This window comes from Zea mays, chromosome 8 (assembly GCF_902167145.1).
Source record: "Zea mays cultivar B73 chromosome 8, Zm-B73-REFERENCE-NAM-5.0, whole genome shotgun sequence".
Classification (NCBI taxonomy): domain Eukaryota; kingdom Viridiplantae; phylum Streptophyta; class Magnoliopsida; order Poales; family Poaceae; genus Zea; species Zea mays.
The window spans coordinates 18,452,250-18,473,626 of NC_050103.1; the positions used below are offsets into that span (position 1 = coordinate 18,452,250).

Genomic DNA, 21,377 nt, shown 5'->3' on the forward strand with positions numbered 1-21,377 from the left:
AGCCAACATGACACACGCGTATTCTCAAGTATAAATAGAAACCGTAGCAATGCATGGTATATAACTAGTATATATGCATATAGTAGTGAGACTATTAATATATAGTCCAATAATTCGGTAGCGAAGTATTGAAAGGTGAGCAACTAAAATGTATCCACAGCTCAGTTGTGTTTAAACACTTAGGCCATGTTTTCCTTCTAGGATTATATAATCTAGCTTATAGATTATACACGAACCTAATGACCTTCTTAGACAGTGTTCAACAATTCACCCATATGGTTATCTAAAACATTGTTTTTGTACTGTAGACTGCAATATTCGTAGGGTGTAGTTTCAATATAGGTACAGGGATGAATAAGCTGTTGGAGATAGCCTTGTGGATTATCATAATCTAGGTATCTAGATTATATAATTCACCTAATAATTTGTGTTGTTTGTTTATCTATTGATTTATTTAAACTGAATTAATTGTGTTGTTTGTTTGTCTCTTAACTTATTTAAACTGAATTAAGGTAAACAAACGGTCCTCAGGCAGTGCTTTGGTTATGGAGCCAGTTGAGATAGAGCCGCTCCATCCCAGAGAACAATTCGGTTTGGGAGATTAGGGGTATGGTTCAATATTTTAACATAATTTTTCTTTTTAGAGCCACTTTGTCCTATATAAAATCACTTCAAACAACTATAAAATAGGAGTGGAGCAGTTCCATCCTATCATACCCCGGAACCAAACACTACCTTAGAACTAATTTAGGAAAGAGAAAACCCGAATGAGATTGAAGGGTCTAAAATCCTTTTTTATCTAATTTTTTAATAAGAAAAAGGTTTTAGCCTCTCTTACACCTCTAGTTTTGTGGCTCCTAAAACAGTCATTAGTGGTCGGATTATTTCTCATCACCGAGTTGGGCCGTCCGCGGATTCTCTTCCACAAGCAAACTGGCCATCTCCGGATTCAACAAATTGGGCTTCTGTACCACATCCCCTCTAAAGAGTAGAGATGAAAGGCTACACTGGGCCGTGCCATGCTAAGCCCGCTACAGAGTAGAATGACAGGCCCGATTAGCCTCCTCCGTTGCAGCTGCAGGTTCTCGCCGACTCCCCTTCTCCTTCGACCTCCGCCGCTCGCCGCCGTTTCCCGTCCGCGGCGGCGCCTCCTCCCCTCCCACTCTTCCTCGTTGTCGATCTCGTCTCGGTTAGTTTCCTCCTAGTCCCGCACCTCTTTGGTGCACTGCACCCGTGTCTCCTCCTCGCAGCTGACCACGACACGACCTCCTCCTCAACTTGTATCGTCGAGTCGTCTGGCGGCGGGATAATCCGCGCCATCACCAGTGTGTGGGGGTGGGGGTTCCTTATCGATGGACGTGAACAAAATTATCTGTCAATAACTCTCCCACACTTAAAAAGAGAAGAACTCTTCTGAGTTTAGACTGACCAGACATTCTCTAGGGTTTGGGGCTAGCTGCCTGCACAATTTGTTCTGTTCTTACCTCCGTGCAGCGCGAGTTTTGTTATTTCTGAATGGGGTTTATTGGTTGAATTTTCAGTTCGATTGCTGGATCACTTGCTTAATCGCGGTGTTTGTTGCTGTATATTTCCGCTGCAGGGTACCATGGCAAGATCACTCTCCACCGCCCTCGTGAGGGGACTTATGAGATCGTCCCGTGCATCGACATCAGCTGTAAGGCTCTTGTACCCATTCCGCCATTCCGTGAAATTAACGGTTTTATGTCATTGTTGATTATCGCTAAATGCTAATGACATGATGAGATTGTTTGGCGGAGTTGTGCTGATCCTAATTTCGCACCTATTTCCTTCTGGCCCACTACAGTGCATCAGGGGTATGGAATTGGATTCACATGAGTTTTGCGCACTGTGTCAGGGTTTGGAATTGGATTCACATGATTTCTGTACAGTCATCTCTATTCTGAGATTCTAATGGGCAATTGAGCAACTGTATATCTGTAGTTTCTGGAACTGTAGCACACCTGATTCATGCAGTCAGTTTCCAGTGTCCAATAATATATTTAGATAAATGCATCCTATGTTCCCGTCTAATGAGAATACTGATGGTATGTGACCACAACCTTTTTTTTTGTTTGGCATTAGATGTAATCTGTTGTCACTATGCTAACTTCTAAGTTGCTTTTGGGCTAGTAAATATCATCCCTGGCAGCATCTTTCTAGTTTTCTACACCTGTATTTAAAAAAAATCGACCCATTCTATTTGCTTTGTTTGCTGCACATAACTTGTATCCGGTGCGACTTAGTATAAGTGTTAAGCTGCTTCAGTGCCCTAGCCTCTAGCTGATAAAAAATCACCCAACCACTTCATGTTCTATGTATGCTGCATATATAAATCATGAGGGAACTCTAGTATATGTGTTAAGCCACCTGTGCCCTAGCTGATAATGAATCATCAGGTAACTTGTAAGGAGTAAGTTTTTTCTATCTTGCCTGAATGTGAGTGTGACACATGGTGCATGAGTTTATCACTTTATCACTTTGCGCACTTTAAGATTGAGCATACTGTGGTGTATGCTGTATTTTTTTCTGTTTGTGTCTACCTCCTAATTTTTATCCTGTATCATGTATCTTTTTTTGCGCAGGCTGTGTCACGACCAGCTATCCAGCAGTTTATGAACTATTCATCAGGTCTTAGTGGCACTCCTAATGCAAATGGGGACTCAGTGACAACACGAGTAGCTGCTGATCACGACACCCATCAAGATTTTCAGCCAACAAGTAAAAGTTCAGATATGTCTTTCAGTGACATTGTTGCTCAGGTATACATTTTGCTTTATTAATAATCTTTCAGAACAATTCTTATTAAAGCATTTAAGTTTGACACAAGTACATAATCAGTCAAAATCTGAAGCTTAGTTTTCCACAATAAACACCTTGGCAGGATGTGAAGGAGCACCCTGTTGTCATCTATATGAAAGGTTATCCTGATGCTCCTAGGTGTGGTTTCAGTGCATTAGCAGTGAAGGTCCTCCAGCAATATGGTAATTTGTCTATAAGTGTGCATTGTTTCAAATGCAATTGATAATCAGCAATCAGTTTGCTCCTCAAATTTTGAAGGCAAATCTTGTCTGCTGCAGGTGTCCCCATCAGTGCTAGAGATATTCTTTCAGATCTAAAGCTCAAAGAGAGTGTTAAAGCATACAGGTAAGTATCTTCATATAATATTATGTGTTGTTAGATATTCCGTAGTAACAGCTTGTGTCTCCAAAGGGTAAGAGAACTGGTTTGGGATGAATTATCTTAGTGTTGGTAAAGGAAGAGGGCCTGTTTTGGAGGGCTTCTCCCTGCCTTAACTTCTTTACCCAGAGGAGCTAGAGCCCTGAAGATCGTTTTTCTAGCTTCATTGGCTTCCAGTCCAATTTTAGGAGAGAGATAAATGGCTTCTAGAAATTTTGAGAGAAGCTTCCTAAACAGGGATGTCAGCGTTTGGGATAAGGCATATTCTCGGATACTGGCAAAAAATGCCCTCCAAGGAATTCCACCAAAAGAAGGGAGACCCGTAGCGGCAAGTGCCAGTTTGGCATCATCGGGGCCCGTAACTCTAAGGACAAGCCCTCGAAGCGGTAGGTCCTAGAGCCTTGCAGGACTGGGCGGCGGGGGCCCTAACACTGGTGCCCCTAGCTCTCCAAGACGCCCTCGGGACAGGAAGGCCTCGGGCAGTACGACTCCAGAAACGACAGACCCGGTGCCACGTGCGACTCTGACCTGGCCGGCCACGCGGTGCTTGACAATTAAAATAAGACTCTTGTCTATCACATTTAATGTGATGGGCGATGTTGCGTTCAAAGGGCATCAGTGCAGCCAAGCTCGTGGCGCAGGCAAGCCAACGCCACTATGCAAGACGTGCAGGCGCAACTATCGTTGGCCTGCGGTGGCAGGCATACCTGAAGATATTGTAAAGTATAAGTTGCTACACCATCTACCAATTACGTTGTACTCAATGGTGTGGGCCCACGTACCAATCATTGCAGTGCGACATGTTTGACATTATTGACAAAATAGAAGTAGTTGAACCTTTGTTGGTCAGGGCCCACCGTCCATGCAAGGATGTACCTCTCTTCTTTGTGCTATAAAAGAGGGGAGTTGAGCAATGTAGAGGGCAATAAAAAGGGTCTACTTCTTTGTCAGCCTTTCTTAAGCTTAGGCGCTAAGTGACTTAGACGAGAACTCTCACCAGAGCCCAAATAAAGGGGAGCTAGTCAGTCCTCTAGCTCGGACAGTGTCAGAGCATGTAATTTTCGTCTTTACTTTCATCAATTCATCCACCACAAAGAGGACATAGGGTATTGTGCTTGTGTAGCTTGAACCTCTATAAATCGTTTGTGTGCTTGTTATCATGTCAACGCCCTGGTCATAATCACATAAAACGGGTTCGGTGCCTTCGACCCTTGACCCAAGTTCACGGGTTCATTTTTTACCCGAAGTGTAAAAATTTCTTGCAAGTAGCATACCGTGTTCAAATGCTCCGTATCTCGATCCTATCAACCCGAAAACTTTGTGATAATGGTCCTGATCTAGGGATTGTTAGCTTACACCTTTTACTCTCTCTCTCTCTCTCTCTCTCTCTCTCTCTCTCTCTCTCTAACTCAGAATATCTTTGGTACTTTGGTGTCGTACCCCAATGATAGGGGACGCGATGTTTTTTAGGTCAACCTAAAGAGCCGAGAGCCTGAGAGGACAGACAACTTAATAATTTCTGAAAAAAGGGAAAGAGAACTGCACTGATCATTTTTTGAAGCTGATTACTAAAAAAACAGAAGGAGCAAAATGAGTTCAGAACTTCAGATGCCAAGTTCATATTGGCATTTAGTTTGGTAGAGAGTATCATGTCAAAAAATAAACCAGTAGTCAGTAGTTATTGTAGTCTGCCTATATAACGATGTTATCTTCCTGTTCTTTAGTTGAATTTCATTGTACTATGATATATGAAGCTGAGATAGATTATATATGATGCATCATTCAGATGCTGCTTATGCCATTTTCAGCTAATGCTTACACTTTATAAGTTTCAATGTTTACTTTCTTTTATTTCTGCAGTAACTGGCCTACGTTTCCACAAATATTTATCAAAGGAGAGTTCGTTGGGGGATCTGATATCATACTCACCATGCACCAGGCAAGGCTTTAAACTTTTAATCTAGTTACTGTATGACCCAGATGGCGTTAAACGGAGACTGAATTTTTCTTCACCCCTTTCTTCAGAAGGGTGAACTGAAGGAACTGCTTGGCGATATTGCACAAAAAGCCGAACAAAGTGGTTCTTCATGAAACAAGCATCAGTATTTGTGATGCAAACTTCCCGGACTGGATGTTCCTTCTCAGAAGATTTTAGGTGATCTTGCATTGTTGCCCTGTGGCTTCGGATTTGAATACGTTCTCTGTTTTGTTCTGTTCTGTTCTTGCCAGTTGTGATGGAAGATCCACTCAAGGCCGAATTGCAGGAGTAACCAAAGTTATAGTTCTCGATAAATAAATGCCAATGCTCGACACTATTCTTTTATGCATCTAGCTGCCTGCCTTAGCTTAAGCTTGGGTGCTTTAAGTTGCTTTTAAACTGAACGGTGCTGTTGAAACATGTAATTAGTATGTGACATGCTTATACGCTCTATGTTTTGTTCTTTTTTGACATCAACTCTGTTTGCAGTTCTACTCAAATAGATGTACTGCTTTGTTCCACCACCATGCGAGATGTGCTTGTGTTTACACAACAGCCATCTATGCAACCGTAACGGGACATGAGTAGCGATAATCACGGGTGGACCTACATAGATGTGATGGCTTAGGCTACTGCTCATTTCTCTGTTGCAAGCAATAAGCCTAGATTTGGTTCAACTTACATGTGTCTGCTCTAGTATTTTCATGTTCCTCCTTGTAAGTATGCTTTCACTCCTATTTTATCTTGGGTCCGTCCCTGGCAATAATATTATATACAATAGACAAACAAAACGATTCGGCAGTCACGGTAAAACCTTTGCAGACATCTCGATGCCATACGGAGGAAGCAAATCACAATTCCAAACCGGAAAACAGAATATTTGAAACAAACAATATCCGTGTCAACCAAATCGACGTAGACCAGAATATAGAAATTATAAGCGTACAGCACTCGCAGACACGTCTGCGTGAAGAAAAGCTAGAACATGGCCGTATACCCAAGCCCAAATTTGCTATTAGCCCATTTACTACCCTGGAGAAGACACCGACACCGCGAGTCTTTCTCGCGATCAAGATGACGAAGTGCCGAGCCCCAAATTTGCTGTGAGCCATTTGCAAACTTCATCCATCTCCTCTGGAACAGTGTAGTGACCAAGACTACAAGTAGGGGAGCAATCAACATGAGAACAGAAAATTAGAAATTTTGCAACTTAACTGAAGCGTAGCTGAATAGGTGAGATATAAAACCTATTGTATGACTTGAAGAGCACATTGGAAAAGCCATTTGCCTTCAAGGCATCAGTAGATCTCTGCCCGTGCTTGTAGAGAACTACATCATCAGCTACATAAAATATGGAAATGGAACATAAATTACTGACACTGAAGGTGGCAATGTTCTTTATGGGTCATCAGAAACAGCTTTTTAGGACGTGTCAAAAGCAGTGTTTTCCTTATGCATCATGAAATCAAACTTATACCATGACATGACCGAGGTATTGTGGTCCTCTTAGCTCTAACATACAGAGAGAAGATGACAAAAGTTTTCTGATGGGCACAAGAAGTATAAACAAGGCAGCGCTCTTTGAGTTTCACGCAAGCTGCATAACAACAACCCAAGCATTTCGAAGGACCACTAGATCTGCTAGAGAGAAAAAATCGTAATATTGTTATCATCCTACATTTTTAGACATGTATGGTCATTCCTGTTTTGCACAGTTGCACTAGAGAGATTACTACCATCAGCAGCTTGTTTTCTAATGGATCATGGATGGAGGTCTAGGCTAGCCAGATCAAGATTTGCCTTCAAAATTTGAGTTACAAGCAAGATGGACCCATTACCTAGCCCCTAGCAACCCCCCCCCCCAGTGGATAACAATGCATGCATAATTGCATATTCAAAACCTGGTTTACCATGACATATTATGCCTTTACAGTGGTCGTGTACAAACCCCGTATTGTCTCCAGGCTGAATGTTACAACTTAGAACCCTCCCGACACACAAAGATGATTATATCTAGTCAAGCATAGAACTATGATAGAAATTTGGCACGTTAAGATACTGTTCGAACCAAAAGTGAGCCGGCGGACTGTCCGGCCCTGAGGCCGGACGGTCCGCGCCTGTGGGCCGGACTGTCCGCGCATGCGCAGAGCAGATTAGGGTTCCGAATTTTGTGCTACGGTTGTTAGCTAAAATCGCGGGATTAGCTCGGAATCAGTTGTGTAAAGGGTCCAGCCCCCCTCCTCTATAAATAGAGAGGTCTACGGCCGATTTGTAATCATCAACAATCGAATCAATACAACTTTTATTCGCATTTTATCCTAAGAGTAGTTCTAGTCTAGTTTAGGTTTAGCCTCCCAATCCCCAAATTCTTTGTCTCTCTTCGGCTCTACGTCGATTAGAGGAGTCTAGGTCGGCCGGCCCGAGCCTAGACACCACCTGGGATCTCTCCTCCCTGACGGGGTCCCTCCCGGGAGCGAGATCCAGGCGCCGCCGGCGACTTCCGCCGCCTCTGCGTACGCGCGGACAGTCCAGCCCCCAGGGCGCGGACCGTCCGGCCGTCAGGCAGAGAAGCCCTAGCCGCGCACCAGGCCGCGGACAGTCCGCCCCTGCGCAGAGAGTATCACCGCGCCTCGCACCAGGCCGCGGACCGTCCGGCCCCGCGCGCGGACCGTCCGCCCCTGTGCAGAGAGCACCGCCGCCGGTTCTTCTTGAGTATTTGGCGCTCCGAAAAGGCGTCAACATACTTTTTGGCGACTCCGCTGGGGACGACATATCTAAGCTCATCAAATCGGCCCTCAATGGCCGGTTCAAGGGATAGCTCTGATATTTCTCCAAGCAACATCATAGAGCCGACTTGGGAAACCTTGCCGGCCGACGAGCAGCTCCAGTTCGAGGAGCACAAGGAGCGGATGATCCAGGAGGCGAAAGCAAAGTTCTTGGCCAACTTCAAAGTGGACAGGAACAACAAGGTCGTCCGACATCGGGCAACGGATCCGGCTTCGCTCCAACCCACGCCAGACATCCCCAATGTAAGTAATACCAACGATCTGCAATCTCTTAGAAATTATGTAGAAGATCAGCGTGAACAAATGCAGAACATCATAGGGGGTATGCAAAGCGATCTTAAGAGACTAGTACGTGCATTTGATAAATCTAGTACCGCAAATTTTCCTTCGCACGAGGTTGAGTTAGGAGATAACGTGTGTAACACATCGGCTACAGGTTGTCACGACCAGTCACAACCCCTTTATGGGATGCCGATGGACACATACCCTAATCAACCGCAAATCGGCAGCAAACCAGTCGATCTGCACATGCCCGGACCGTCCGCACGTGAGCGCGGACCGTCCGGGCCAGCAACAGTCGGGCCTATTTTTAATGAGTTACCTAGATATGCGCCCGAGCCACCACACACGGCACAGAACCTAAACTACCCAGTCGGACCGTCCGCGTACAACAACGGACGGTCCGCACATAATCACGGACGGTCCGGGCCAATGTCCGGGCAGTCCGCACATGACCTTTTTGAGGAGGATTGTTACCGGAATCCTCACCCGTCCCAGCAGCACTTCCCATCGCACTATACAATGCATCAACCCATTAATTCAAGGTCCAGAGCCCAGGAAAGCTTTCCGGCCCCACCCAGGAGGCCGGAAAGAAACGATCAAACCTATGACCCATATAGGGCAAATGAAAATGCACCACGTAACTCAAACCAATGGGGGGAAAGACAACATGCTAATATCCAGCCAACCCCACCTATGTTTGACCAGAGAGCCGGTGGTCTCGCACCGGCTGCCATTGATATAGTAAGGGAAGAGATAGCCGGGGCGTTCCGAGATAAGCTCGGAGTAAGCATGGTCCCTGGGGGGCAATCATATCGGAAACCTTATGACAGCCGATTTGATCACCACCCATACCCACAGGGAACCAGGATACCCGAATTCGCAAAATTTTCGGGTGATCAAGGGAAAAACACACGCGAACATATAGGCCAGTTCTTAGCACAATTGGGAGAATTGGCCGACACAGAGGCATTTCGCGTACGTTTATTTTCATTATCGCTAACAGGAACCGCGTTTGCATGGTATGTCACTTTACCTCCTAATTCCATTTCATCATGGGGGGATCTAGAACAAAAATTTCATGATCATTTTTTCTCCGGTGACTATGAGTTGGATTTGGTAGATTTAGTGTCGTTGCGACAGACAAAAGATGAATCGGTTAATGATTACATCCGGAGATTCCGAGATACGAGAAACCGATGCTTTCAAATTCATTTAGCAGAGAAACAGCTAGCAGGATTAGCCTTTAATGGTCTGCGATATTATTTAAAAGAAAGATTAGAAGGCATCCAATTCTTTACACTAGCACAATTACACCAGAGAGCTTTGGCTTGTGAAAGCCGAAGCAAAGAAACTGCTAAAACAATTCGTCACAACGTGCATGTAGTAGAATGCGACCAAAGTAGCTCAGAAGACGAATCAACAGAGGTGTATGCTGCTGAAATGGTTTGGCCAAAGCAGGCCAAATCTTCGGCTTGTACCTCCTTACAGCCGGTTCAAAAGAAACGGCAAGAGGAGGTTAAGTTTACATTTAATGTTGGTAAGTGTGATAGAATATTTGATGAATTACTTAAGAATGGCAACATTAAAATAAATCACACTGTTCCATCCGCCGACGAGCTAAAACGTCGTGCATATTGCAAGTGGCATAACTCATTTTCTCATGCCACTAATGATTGTAATGTATTTCGGCGTCAGATTCAATCGGCCATTAACGAAGGACGATTGAAATTTCAGGAAATGCAGGTGGATACAGAGCCCTTTCCGATGAACATGATTGACTTCGAGGGCAAGAAAGTCCTGATTCGGCCAAATACAGCTGATAAAGGCAAAGGCAAGGAAACAATCATCGGCAATGCTAAAAAGGCCGATGGGGATTGTAAAGCCTCTTGCAGGAAAGTGGTTGCCGAGAAGACTCCTGATGGAGGGGAGACCCTGAAGGTGACCATCACAGCCTCTAGCATTGGGGGGCAAGCGCAGACGGGAAGACAGTTGCAGGAACCCGTGCTGCGCATCACGGACAGTCCGCCATCCAGACGCGGACGGTCCGACGCTTCGCCGGACGGTCCGGAGGACTCTGGCGGACGGTCCGGCCGTGCTCAGGACCCCCAGCGACCACGTACCTTCAAACCACGACGACCCGAGATAGGTACGTGGAAAACCAATACATTTAAAGCAGCTGGTCGGCTGATCAAGCCTGGCCCGACTTTCAATCAATTGTTGTCTAAATACGTGAAAAAGAAGGCCGGCCCTAGTGACCGGCCACCAAAGCGACCCCGCTCACCCATTCATGAGCAACGTCAGGTCAGGCCGATTGGATCACCTCACCAATCAGATGAAATGAAAGGTCCTATTGTACAATTGAGACCTAACATGCCAACATGGACACCTCCACCTCCATATCCACCTATGCCATATCCATACACATATTTACCTCCGCCATATGTCCCAAATCAAATGTGGGGCATGCCACCATATCCATTTGGGATGCCACAGTACCCCGCCTGGGGGGCACCCCAAACATCTGTTTTTGACAGGTTGACGCCACCAGTACAAGACCGATTGAGCACTGCTCAATCCGGTCACCAGGCACAAACCCAACAGGATTGCCGGACTACTCGGCCTTCTAGGCCGACCAATCCGGCAGGGGGGCATATGCCTGCAGCAACTCAAAAAACAACAAAAAAGGACGTCATCAAAATAGGCACTGCAGATGTTGTCATACAAGAAGATAATAAAGGGCCGATGATTTTCGGCGAATCGGCCAACACGATCGAAAAGGATACGGCTACCATCAAAACAGCCGATCCAAAATACTCCATGCCTCGATGGTGTCCAGCGGGATTGACACGATCCCAAAAGAGAAAATTACAACGCCTAAGAGCAAAGGAGAGCCAGGAGAAGGAGGCGGAAAAGACATTTAATGACACACATCAACTATACCCGCCACCGCAAAAGAAATGGAGACCGAAGGCCGTTGAGAAAAAACAAACGGCCACAGAAATAGAAAGTCAATCTGCACCAGGCGCGGACCGTCCGGCCTCTGCGCGCGGACCGTCCGCCGTTCACCAGGAAGTCTCTGGACAACCTGCACCAAGCGCGGACCGTCCGGCCCCCGCACGCGGACCGTCCGCCGTTCACCAGGAAGCCTCCAACGACACGACAACATCAATGGAAGAGGACGACCTGCTGGGAGAAGACCTGGTCGACTACGAGGCTTCTCCAGAACGCCTAGGTATGGATGTAAATATTATTACATTTTCTACCGATTGTACTATCATCGGCGACGATGAACCTGTTGTTGCCCAGTTTGATTTTGGTCCTAAAGAAGCCGCCTTTACTAAACCAAAGGAATCGGTAAATCATTTAAAGCCGCTCTTCGTGCGCGGTCACATTGATGGGATACCGATTGCTAAGATGTTGGTAGACGGAGGGGCGGCTGTAAATCTAATGTCTTATTCATTATACAGAAAATTAGGAAAACAAGATGACGAACTTGTCAAGACCAACATGACCCTCAGCGGTGTTGGAACTGATAGTTCGATCAAAGCCAGGGGAGTCACGTCCGTTGAATTAACCATCGGGACTAAGACCCTTGCTGCTGCATTCTTCGTCGCTGATGTAGAAGGAAATTACAGTTTAATTCTAGGCAGAGATTGGATTCACGCCAATCAATGTATACCTTCTACATTACATCAAATGCTAATACAATGGGTAGGCGATGACATAGAACAAGTACATGCTGATGTATCGGCCTGCATCGCTGTGGCCGATGCCCCAGTACTCTGGACTTATGAGACTGCTACATGTCTCACAGGAGTAGACTTTTCTGATTATCAATTCATAAGTATAGATAAGAAAGGTTTCATTCCTGTAATGCTAGAGTCGATGGAGAATCGGCTAAATCCTAAATAAAGTTAAATGATGTATACACACAGAGTCCATGAGTCTTTGGTCACGGACAGTTTGGCCGCCAAGGCCGGATGGTCTGATCTTTCACAAAAGAGTTCGGACTTTAAGACCGAACATCTACCACAGCGAAGAGACAGTATTACGGATGATCCGGTCCCCGAGACCGGAAAGTCCGTCATCACACAAAGATCATCTGATTCCTCTGTGGGGGACATGATAGAGGAATTCAGAGATCTTGATAAACTAGGACAGGGGTTTACATCGGCCGATCCTTTGGAGGAGATTGACATAGGAGATGGTAAAACTCCAAGGCCGACTTTTGTAAACAAGACCCTGGAGACCGATTCTAGAAATGAGATGATCGGTCTATTGAAGGAATATTCAGATTGCTTTGCTTGGAATTATACTGAAATGCCTGGATTAAGCCGAGAGATCGTAGAGCATCGGCTGCCTATTAAATCTGGTTTCAGACCTTTCAAGCAAAGAGCTAGAACATTTCGTCCGGATCTTCTCCCACGCATCAAGGACGAAATCCACCGGCTGCTAGAAGCTGATTTTATCAGACCTTGCAGATACGCGGAGTGGGTCTCCAATATTGTGCCGGTGGAGAAGGAGTCAGGTAAACTTAGAGTATGCATTGATTTTCGCAATTTAAATAGAGCAACTCCTAAAGACGAATATCCCATGCCCATAGCCGACACATTAATCAATAATGCATCAGGAAATAGAATTATTAGCTTCCTTGATGGTAATGTCGGATATAATCAGATTTTCATGGCCGAAGAAGATGCGTCTAAAACGGCCTTTATATGTCCAGGCTTCATTTGTTTATTTGAGTGGGTTGTCATGACATTTGGTCTGAAAAATGCTGGTGCTACTTATCAGAGGGCTATGAATTTGATCTTCCATGAATTGCTAGGAAACACTGTGGAAGTTTACATTGATGATATTGTAGTCAAATCGGCTGAGTTTAGTTCTCATATAGCTGATTTGCGCAAAGCCTTTGATAAAATGCGTCGGTATGGTTTAAAAATGAACCCACGTAAATGTGCTTTTGGAGTGTCGGCTGGCAAGTTTTTAGGATTTGTCATCCATGAACATGGTATAGAAATAGATCCTGACCGAATCAAGTCTATTCGGAATGTGGGGCCTCCGACGTGTAAGGTCGAAGTGCAGAGGTTTCTCGGCAAGGTGAATTATTTACGAAGGTTTATTTCTAACTTAGCCGGGAAGATTGATGCCTTCACCCCTATCCTTCGGCTTAAGAATGATGCTGAATTCACTTGGGGGGCAGAGCAGCAGGAAGCATTTGATCTCATTAAAAAATACTTGTCTTCGGCTCCCGTGTTAAAAGCACCACAAGTAGGAGCACCGTTCAGATTATACATTGCAGCTGAAGACAAGGTTATTGGGGCTGTTCTGACACAAGAAACTGAGGGGAAGGAGCATGTGGTGACATATCTAAGCCGAAGGTTGGTGGATGTTGAAACAAGGTACACTTTTATTGAAAAGTTATGCTTATGCTTGTTTTATGCATGCACCAAATGTAGATGTTATTTACTGTCTAGTCGTTGCACTGTTTCTGGTCAAGCCGATGTAATCAAGTACATGTTGCATAACCCAATTATGAGTGGTAGAATTGGTAAATGGGCTTATGCACTCATAGAATATGACTTGGCTTATGAACCATTGAAATCTATGAAAGGCCAAGTCGTAGCGGATTTTATTGTAGAACATCGGGTTAATAATATTCATGAACTAGACATATCATACCTCACTATTACTCCTTGGACTTTATATTTTGATGGATCGGTTTGCAATGAAGGGCAAGGAATTGGCATTGTGCTTGTTTCACCAAGTAATGTCTCCTTTGACTTCTCTAGCCGATTGAAAACGTATTGCACTAATAATCAAGCTGAGTATGAGGCCCTCCTATTCGGTTTAGAACTTTTAAATGATATGGGAGTAAAACATGTGAAGGTATTTGGTGATTCTCAGCTGGTTGTCCAATAAGTGTTAGAAGAATATCAATGTCTTGATGGTACTCTAAATAGTTATCTTGAGAAATGTTGGAGCATAATCCATTATTTTGACGAGTTCAGTATTTGGCATATCTCTAGAGTTGAGAATCATAGAGCTAACAACTTGGCACAAGATGCATCGGGTTATCGGATAAAGAGAGGGAAATTTCACAAAACTGAAAATCTGATAACCAGTGCAGAGCCAAATTCCCAGGTCGCGGACCGTCCGCGTGTTGACGCCGGACCGTCCGAGGTTACCAGAAAGGTTCTCTTAATCGATTCGGCTGACAATGAAGCCGATGCAAGTGATTGGAGGACACCTATACTTAATTATTTGCAAAATCCCAATATCAGGACAGATAAGAACATTCGGCGAACAGCTTTCAAGTATGTTTTGATGAGTGATGAACTTTACCGCCGAACGGTTAATGATGTCCTGCTTAAGTGCTTGGACCCAGATGATGCTATATTAGCCATGGCCGAAGTACATGAAGGAATTTGTGGTACCCATCAATCATCTCCAAAGATGAAGTGGTTGTTGCGAAGGTCTGGTTTTTATTGGCCTAGTATGACAGCTGATTGTTTCAAGTACTACAAGGGGTGCCAAGTGTGTCAAAAATTCGGCGACCTACAGTTGGTCCATGCAGCCGAATTACATCCTATCATCAAGCCTTGGCCATTCAGAGGATGGGGATTAGACTTTATTGGAGAAATTCATCCTTCATCATCAAAGGGACATCGGTTTGTGTTAGTTGCCACTGACTATTTCACCAAATGGACTGAAGCCGTTGCTCTAAAGAACATGACGCACAAGGAGGTAATTGAGTTCATAACTGAGCATATTATTCATAGATTCGGCATTCCCCAGACCTTGACTACAGATCAAGGTACTTCTTTTATGTCAAAGGAGGTACGTGAATTTGCTGAATTATACAGAATTAAGCTGCTTAATTCGTCTCCATATTATGCTCAGGCCAATGGACAGGCCGAGTCTAGTAATAGGACGTTGATTAATTTGATAAAGAAGAAGGTATCTGATAATCCTAAACATTGGCATAAGATTTTGTCTGAAGCTTTATGGGCTCATAGAATATCTAAACATAGTGCTACTAAAGTATCTCCTTTTGAGCTTGTCTATGGGCAGGAAGCAGTGTTACCTGTGGAAATAAGTTTGAATGCTGTCAGGTTTGCCAGACAAAATGATCTAACTGCTACTGATTATTATAATTCAATGATGGATAATATTGATGAGGTGACCGACAAGAGGATGATAGCTTTGGGAGCAATAGAAAAGGACAAGATCATGGTAGCCAGGGCCTACAACAAGAAGGTCAAAGCAAAATCATTTCAAGTAGGAGACTTGGTGTGGAAGACCATTCTACCTCTAAGGAATAAAGACCGAAAGTTCGGGAAATGGTCGCCAAGCTGGGAGGGTCCTTATAAAGTGAAACAGGTGATGACTGGTAACGCTTATTTACTACAAACATTACAAGGCAAGGATTTACCTAAGGCTTTGAACGGGCGTTTCCTCAAACAGTACCATCCTAGTATGTGGCAAGATGCCTAAGAAAACCGATGTGATCACATCGAGTTAGTTGCTTTTGGTTCGCCCAGCTCCACCAAAAGGCAGGGGGGCATATGTTCGAACCAAAAGTGAGCCGGCGGACTGTCCGGCCCTGAGGCCGGACGGTCCGCGGTCCGGACGGTCCGCGCCTGTGGGCCGGACTGTCCGCGCATGCGCAGAGCAGATTAGGGTTCCGAGTTTTGTGCTACGGTTGTTAGCTAAAATCGCGGGATTAGCTCGGAATCAGTTGTGTAAAGGGTCCAGCCCCCCTCCTCTATAAATAGAGAGGTCTACGGCCGATTTGTAATCATCAACAATCGAATCAATACAACTTTTATTCGCATTTTATCCTAGGAGTAGTTCTAGTCTAGTTTAGGTTTAGCCTCCCAATCCCCAAATTCTTTGTCTCTCTTCGGCTCTACGTCGATTAGAGGAGTCTAGGTCGGCCGGCCCGAGCCTAGACACCACCTGGGATCTCTCCTCCCTGACGGGGTCCCTCCCGGGAGCGAGATCCAGGCGCCGCCGGCGACTTCCGCCGCCTCTGCGTACGCGCGGACCGTCCGGCCCCCAGGGCGCGGACCGTCCGGCCGTCAGGCAGAGAAGCCCTAGCCGCGGACCGTCCGGCCCCAGGCCGCGGACAGTCCGCCCCTGCGCAGAGAGTATCACCGCGCCTCGCACCAGGCCGCGGACCGTCCGGCCCCGCGCGCGGACCGTCCGCCCCTGTGCAGAGAGCACCGCCGCCGGTTCTTCTTGAGTATTTGGCGCTCCGAAAAGGCGTCAACAGATACACAGTAAAACATATATGCACCTTTTCCATGACAGAGCAAAAGAGGTATTGTTGAAGCCCTTTGTGCAGCCTCTGGTGAGGCTTCAATTCTGTTCTTCAAGGTCCTGGATACCAGAAATCATGTACATCAACAAAACCCAAGCAGTTCCAATAAAACATATACCACGCGATATCATAGGAATAGGACAAACCTGGCACATGGAAGCCAGCCACTAAGACCAACGGCAAGACTTAGGTTCACAGGGTATGGATTGCCGTTCCCATATTTTCCATGAGCAAAGCAAGTTGCAGAGTACAGAGCAGTAGCAGCACCCATACTAAAGCCACCAACACCAAGCTTGACTGCAATTATTAATGGAGACAGGAGGACCAAAGATTACCAAGATAGTACAATGCTCATGGTAAAAAACTAGTAGTTTTTTTTTTCCTGCTGGGTCACCAAATTAACATATTGGAACGCCTGCTTCTGTGAGCAACTGAGCAGACACATGCTCTTCAGGAAAAAAAAAAGTTTCAAAAAACGTGTAGAACATATTTTTAATAAGCACGCTCCATAATGGAACAACGGGTACCAAAAAAACAACCAAAGCAATATGAGCAATCTGGATAAGATGGGCTGAAGAAAATAACAAACAATCAAGTTATCTCATCGAACAAGAAAGGAGGTGAGGTGAGGGGAAGCATACTATCAGCGGGCTCAGTTGACAACAAATTTGCAACATGTGCTGCTGAGGCATCCATCCCCTCAGTGTCATCGGGAGCATCCTCAGAAAGGTCAGCAACATCAAACCCTGCAAAATCCCGAAAGGTCACAGCAGGAAGCTTGTATTACATATATGAGAGATATCGATCATGGTAGGATCTGATAACATTCTTAATCAGGGAGAAACATGTAGATAACAAAAAACCTACATGCTGTGCAGGGGAACCCGCCAAACAATGACACAGGTCTTGAAGGTGCAGTTGGGCATATCCATTTTATCTGAAACAGAGCAAAGTTACAGAAAGAAATATCATACTAGCTTTCAGCCAAAAAAAGGCGCAAGGTTAAAAACCACCACAAGAAACTAAAACATTGCATATTTGGAATCTATATCCTAACTTACATTAGGAAGGGGAAGCGTTTCCAGCAGTTGAGACCAGCTGCAATGTAACACAAAATACATCACTGGTGACACTATATCTTCAAATTCTACAATATAGAGCTATCCTTCGAGGAAGCAACTATCCAGCATGTTTATGTTTATGTGAAAACGCACAGCATCCTAGTGAGATTTCCACAACAGCAAATATTATAACAATGGTGTAATCTTATTGGGTGCACTAACTTTCTCATCGGTATTTACTCAGTCACACATGGTTCAAGCATTCAGCATCCCAAGCGCAAGACAAACTTGACGCCGACAAACTTATATATATTCCAAACAAAACGATATGGATCGTGAGCCAGACATGGTTCGTGACCTGATCATCTACAGTTTAAGAACAGCATTCAGAAGTACACGTGAGTCGAGCAGTCGAATACCATACCTGGTTCCATTGTCACCAAGGCCGTGGAGCCAGACAATGGTGGCCTTGTGCGTGCCCTTGGGCCTCACCACATGCGTTCTCCCGTACTCGAACGGCCTCTTGGCACCTGCATGCATCCAATCCAATGCACATTCATTCGTTGATTCCTACCATCTCACATTAATCCCCCACCCAGCAGGCGGCGTAAAACCAGAAACGGCGCACCAAAGCGTACCGGGCGCGAGGGAGCTGCTGCCGCCGTAGCTCATCCCGCGAACAATCGCCGCGCCTCCACCCCTTTTCCGCCAACGCTGCTGCAATCCCAGCGACAACGACGGCTCAGCGTCCGAGTTCCGGGCAGCGGGGGGGCAGATAAAGGCGACGCGGCGCGCGCGTGCGTGCGAGGGAGCGGCGACGGGTGCTTGGGGATCGGGGAAAAGTGGGGATTTGGGCGGCGGGAAAGGGGTGCGCCTTTTTGGGTGGTGGGGTGAGGGTCGCATGGCGCGGTGGGCGCGGGGGAATCTGCAGGAGACCGCAGGCCGCAGCTCAGTAAGGCATAGGCATGCGCCACCTCCACCTCTCTGCACTGCAGAGCGGTCGACCTCTGCGCGACTGCGCCACGCCACATGAGCTGCGCGTGTGGTGGTGTTGGGTGGTGGCGGTGGCAGGCGGCCAGGCACGCGCGCGCGCCAAAGATGGAACAGTTACTGGCGGGCGGCACGGGTTCGGAAAAGCGGTCGGCCAGTTGAGTGAGGAGAGGTAGGGGGGACTAGGGAGGTTGGTGTTGGTGAACCTGCCGGCGGCGAGGTGGCTTCTGCGGCTGAGCGGAGGAGGAGGTCTCGTTGTCGCGGGGCGCCGGGGCGAGGCGACAGGCGAGCTCGTTGCAGTGGCCGTCCGCCCGTCCGGAACTCCGGATCCTTCTGATCGTGGGGGTTGGTCGGTCAGTTGCTCGCTTCTGTTTGTGACCACTGGCTGACGTCACTGACCTGTGCGTGCGGCACGGGGGGGCCTCGGCGTTTGGGAGCACAGGCTTCTCTGCAGCTGCAATAATCACAAAAGGACGCACATGCACGTTGGTATGGCAATGGCGCACACACAGCATCGTGTACTGTACTCCCTGCTAGACCTGTCTTCCCTTTTTCGTATATGGTCGCAGATCACCATCGCAGCATCGCTGACGGTGGAAAAAGAGGACCCGATTACGAGCATCACCACGCGGAGCTGACGTGGCCAAGGACAAAGGTCAGTGATGCCCGCGAGGCGACGGAGATGGGGCAGAGCGCAAGTGCGCAACAGGCGGCGTGGCAACGACAAAATAACCGTGACTCGCTGCTCTTTTAATTTTTTCATGAGCTAAGCTAACATCTCATCTCGATTTGTTAACGAGCCGAGCTCGAGCAAGCTATCATTTATAAGCAAAACTAAACATCTATCAGATGAACTAATAAACGATTAACTATGTTAATTTGATGTTGAATTGATATGGTAGGTGAAATTAGTCTACAATTAATTAGCAATTGATTATATCATTGTATTTATATAAACATTTATTTTTTTTGACTCACAAGTTAAACGAGTCAGCTCAAACTTACAAATAAGTCAAGCGGAGCCTATTTCCTGGCTCGGTTTATTAACAAGCTAAGCCTAACCACCTCGTTACCTTAACGAGTGAGGTCGAGCTATGACGAGAATAACCAAGCTGCCTCGGTGTTGGACACCAAAATGAGCGGACGGTCCGGCCCATGGGCCCGGACGGTCCGCGTGTCCCGAGATTAGATTAACTCGGATGTTTATCCTTATCTCGTGCGTGGTCATCCATCTAATCACGTGGGAGTTTGTTGGCTATCTCTTAGGAAAAGGTCCAGACCTCCTCCCCTATAAATATAAAGGGGTACGGCCGATTGAGAACCCCCCGAACACATTCCAATCGAACCAATTACCTTACTTACTTTTCCTGCCCTAGGAGTAGATGTAGCATAGTTCTAGTTGTAGCCTTCCGCATATCCACCTCCACCCCTAGTCGACTCTACGTCGTCTAGATCCGTCTTGGGTGGCCTGCCGATCCCAAGACGACCCTAGGATCTCACCCCTCCCGGGGGGCAAGATCTAGTTGTCCATCCAAGACCTCTTCCTCGATTTGATCTCTTAATTCCTAGGCGACTCCACGTCGTCTGGGGACGCCCCGGGTGACCTGTCGACCCGGAGCACCTTGAAAGCATCTAGGCCCCTGGTTGGTTTTAGTGATTAATGACAACGTAATATTATATGTGACTAACGTGTGTTTTGCAGAGACAAATGGTAAGTTAGGTCGCATGACAGGTAGAAGTACTACAACGGTGAAAATAATCCCGGAGATAAGAACTCGAAGCGACGGCTAAAACGACGGAACAAAAGGTGAAGGTCTACGGAGTCCGAGTGTCAAGGAGATGTGGACACTCGCGATTTAGTTAGGTCTTTTATTCTCTTTTAGCCGTACTATAAAGAGGGGTTGTCGATGAGTAGTTTGACCAAGAGAGTTCTAGTGTAGTGTTGGTGCACAATCACATTCATATACAGTGCCAGGTGTCACTCTAGAACTCACACACAAGTTAGAGCGAAAACCGATTTGAAAATCAGCTGAAAAACAAGAGTTAGTGTTTCTGGCTTTGGGGCACCGGACTGTCCGGTGTGCACCGGACTGTCCGGTGCACCCTCTGCCAGGTGGGGCCAGGCTGGTCCACGGCAGAGTGTTTTCCCTTCGCAGAAACCCGAGAGCGCACCGTTCGGAGTTGAATTTTAGTGGCACACCGGACACCGCACCGGACTGTCCGGTGTGCACCGGACAGTGGACTGTTCACTGTCCGGTGCGCCATGAGTCCAACGGCTCTCTGTCAGAACTAGCCGTTGGAAGTGACCGTTGGCGCACCGGTGGCGCACCGGACTGTCCGGTGCGCCATCGCGCAGTAAATTGCCTGTAACGGCTAGTTGGTGGGTGAGGGCTATTTATACCCCCTCCACCCACCATATTCAATGTCTTGCACTCCACATTTATTCCAGCACATTGCTAGAGCATTGCAAGCACCAAAAGCCTAGTGAGGAGATTAGAGAATCATAATCCGCGCTTGTTCCTCATTAGCGCTAGTGAGAGCCACCTAGAGCACACACCACTTGCATTAGGCTTCTCTTGGTCAAGCGAAAGTCTACGGCTTGTTACTCTTGGTGATCGGCATCACCTAGACGGCTTGGTGGCGTTGGGAGCTCGGTGATCACCGTGAAGATCTTGTTGGTGACCCGACTCAAGTTTGTAAGCGGTCTCGAGGGATCCACCGCGCCGGAGTGGCAAAGGATCATCTCGTAGTGAGCA

The 21,377-nt window shown here is 46.5% G+C and overlaps 2 protein-coding genes across 3 annotated transcripts; one reads left to right on the forward strand and one right to left on the reverse strand.

Moving 5' to 3' along the window:
• The first annotated feature begins 1,066 nt into the window (after positions 1–1,066).
• On the forward strand, positions 1,067–5,697 carry LOC100281974 (uncharacterized). The gene is given in 7 exon segments (NM_001154891.1): positions 1,067–1,189; positions 1,601–1,675; positions 2,604–2,780; positions 2,903–3,002; positions 3,099–3,165; positions 5,059–5,137; positions 5,224–5,697. Coding segments are annotated over 6 exon segments (558 nt in total). The 5' UTR covers positions 1,067–1,189; positions 1,601–1,606; the 3' UTR covers positions 5,290–5,697.
• A 317-nt stretch (positions 5,698–6,014) lies between these two features.
• Positions 6,015–19,145, reverse strand: LOC100192559 (acyl-protein thioesterase 2). 2 transcript variants are annotated; one of them, XM_020541862.3, is made up of 10 exons: positions 18,828–19,145; positions 18,270–18,348; positions 18,056–18,161; positions 17,632–17,668; positions 17,438–17,507; positions 17,212–17,316; positions 16,717–16,867; positions 16,547–16,629; positions 6,424–6,517; positions 6,015–6,333 (listed from the first exon to the last, which is right to left on the reverse strand). In XM_020541862.3, the coding sequence occupies exons 1-10, from the start codon at positions 19,134–19,136 to the stop codon at positions 6,246–6,248; spliced, it is 1,122 nt and encodes a 373-aa protein (XP_020397451.2). In that variant the 5' UTR covers positions 19,137–19,145; the 3' UTR covers positions 6,015–6,245. The 2 variants fall into 2 exon arrangements, with proteins under 2 accessions (XP_020397451.2, NP_001297764.1); NM_001310835.1 differs by lacking the exon at positions 18,828–19,145 and having other exon boundaries at positions 6,036–6,333; positions 18,270–18,551.
• Between the last annotated feature and the right edge of the window lie 2,232 nt (positions 19,146–21,377).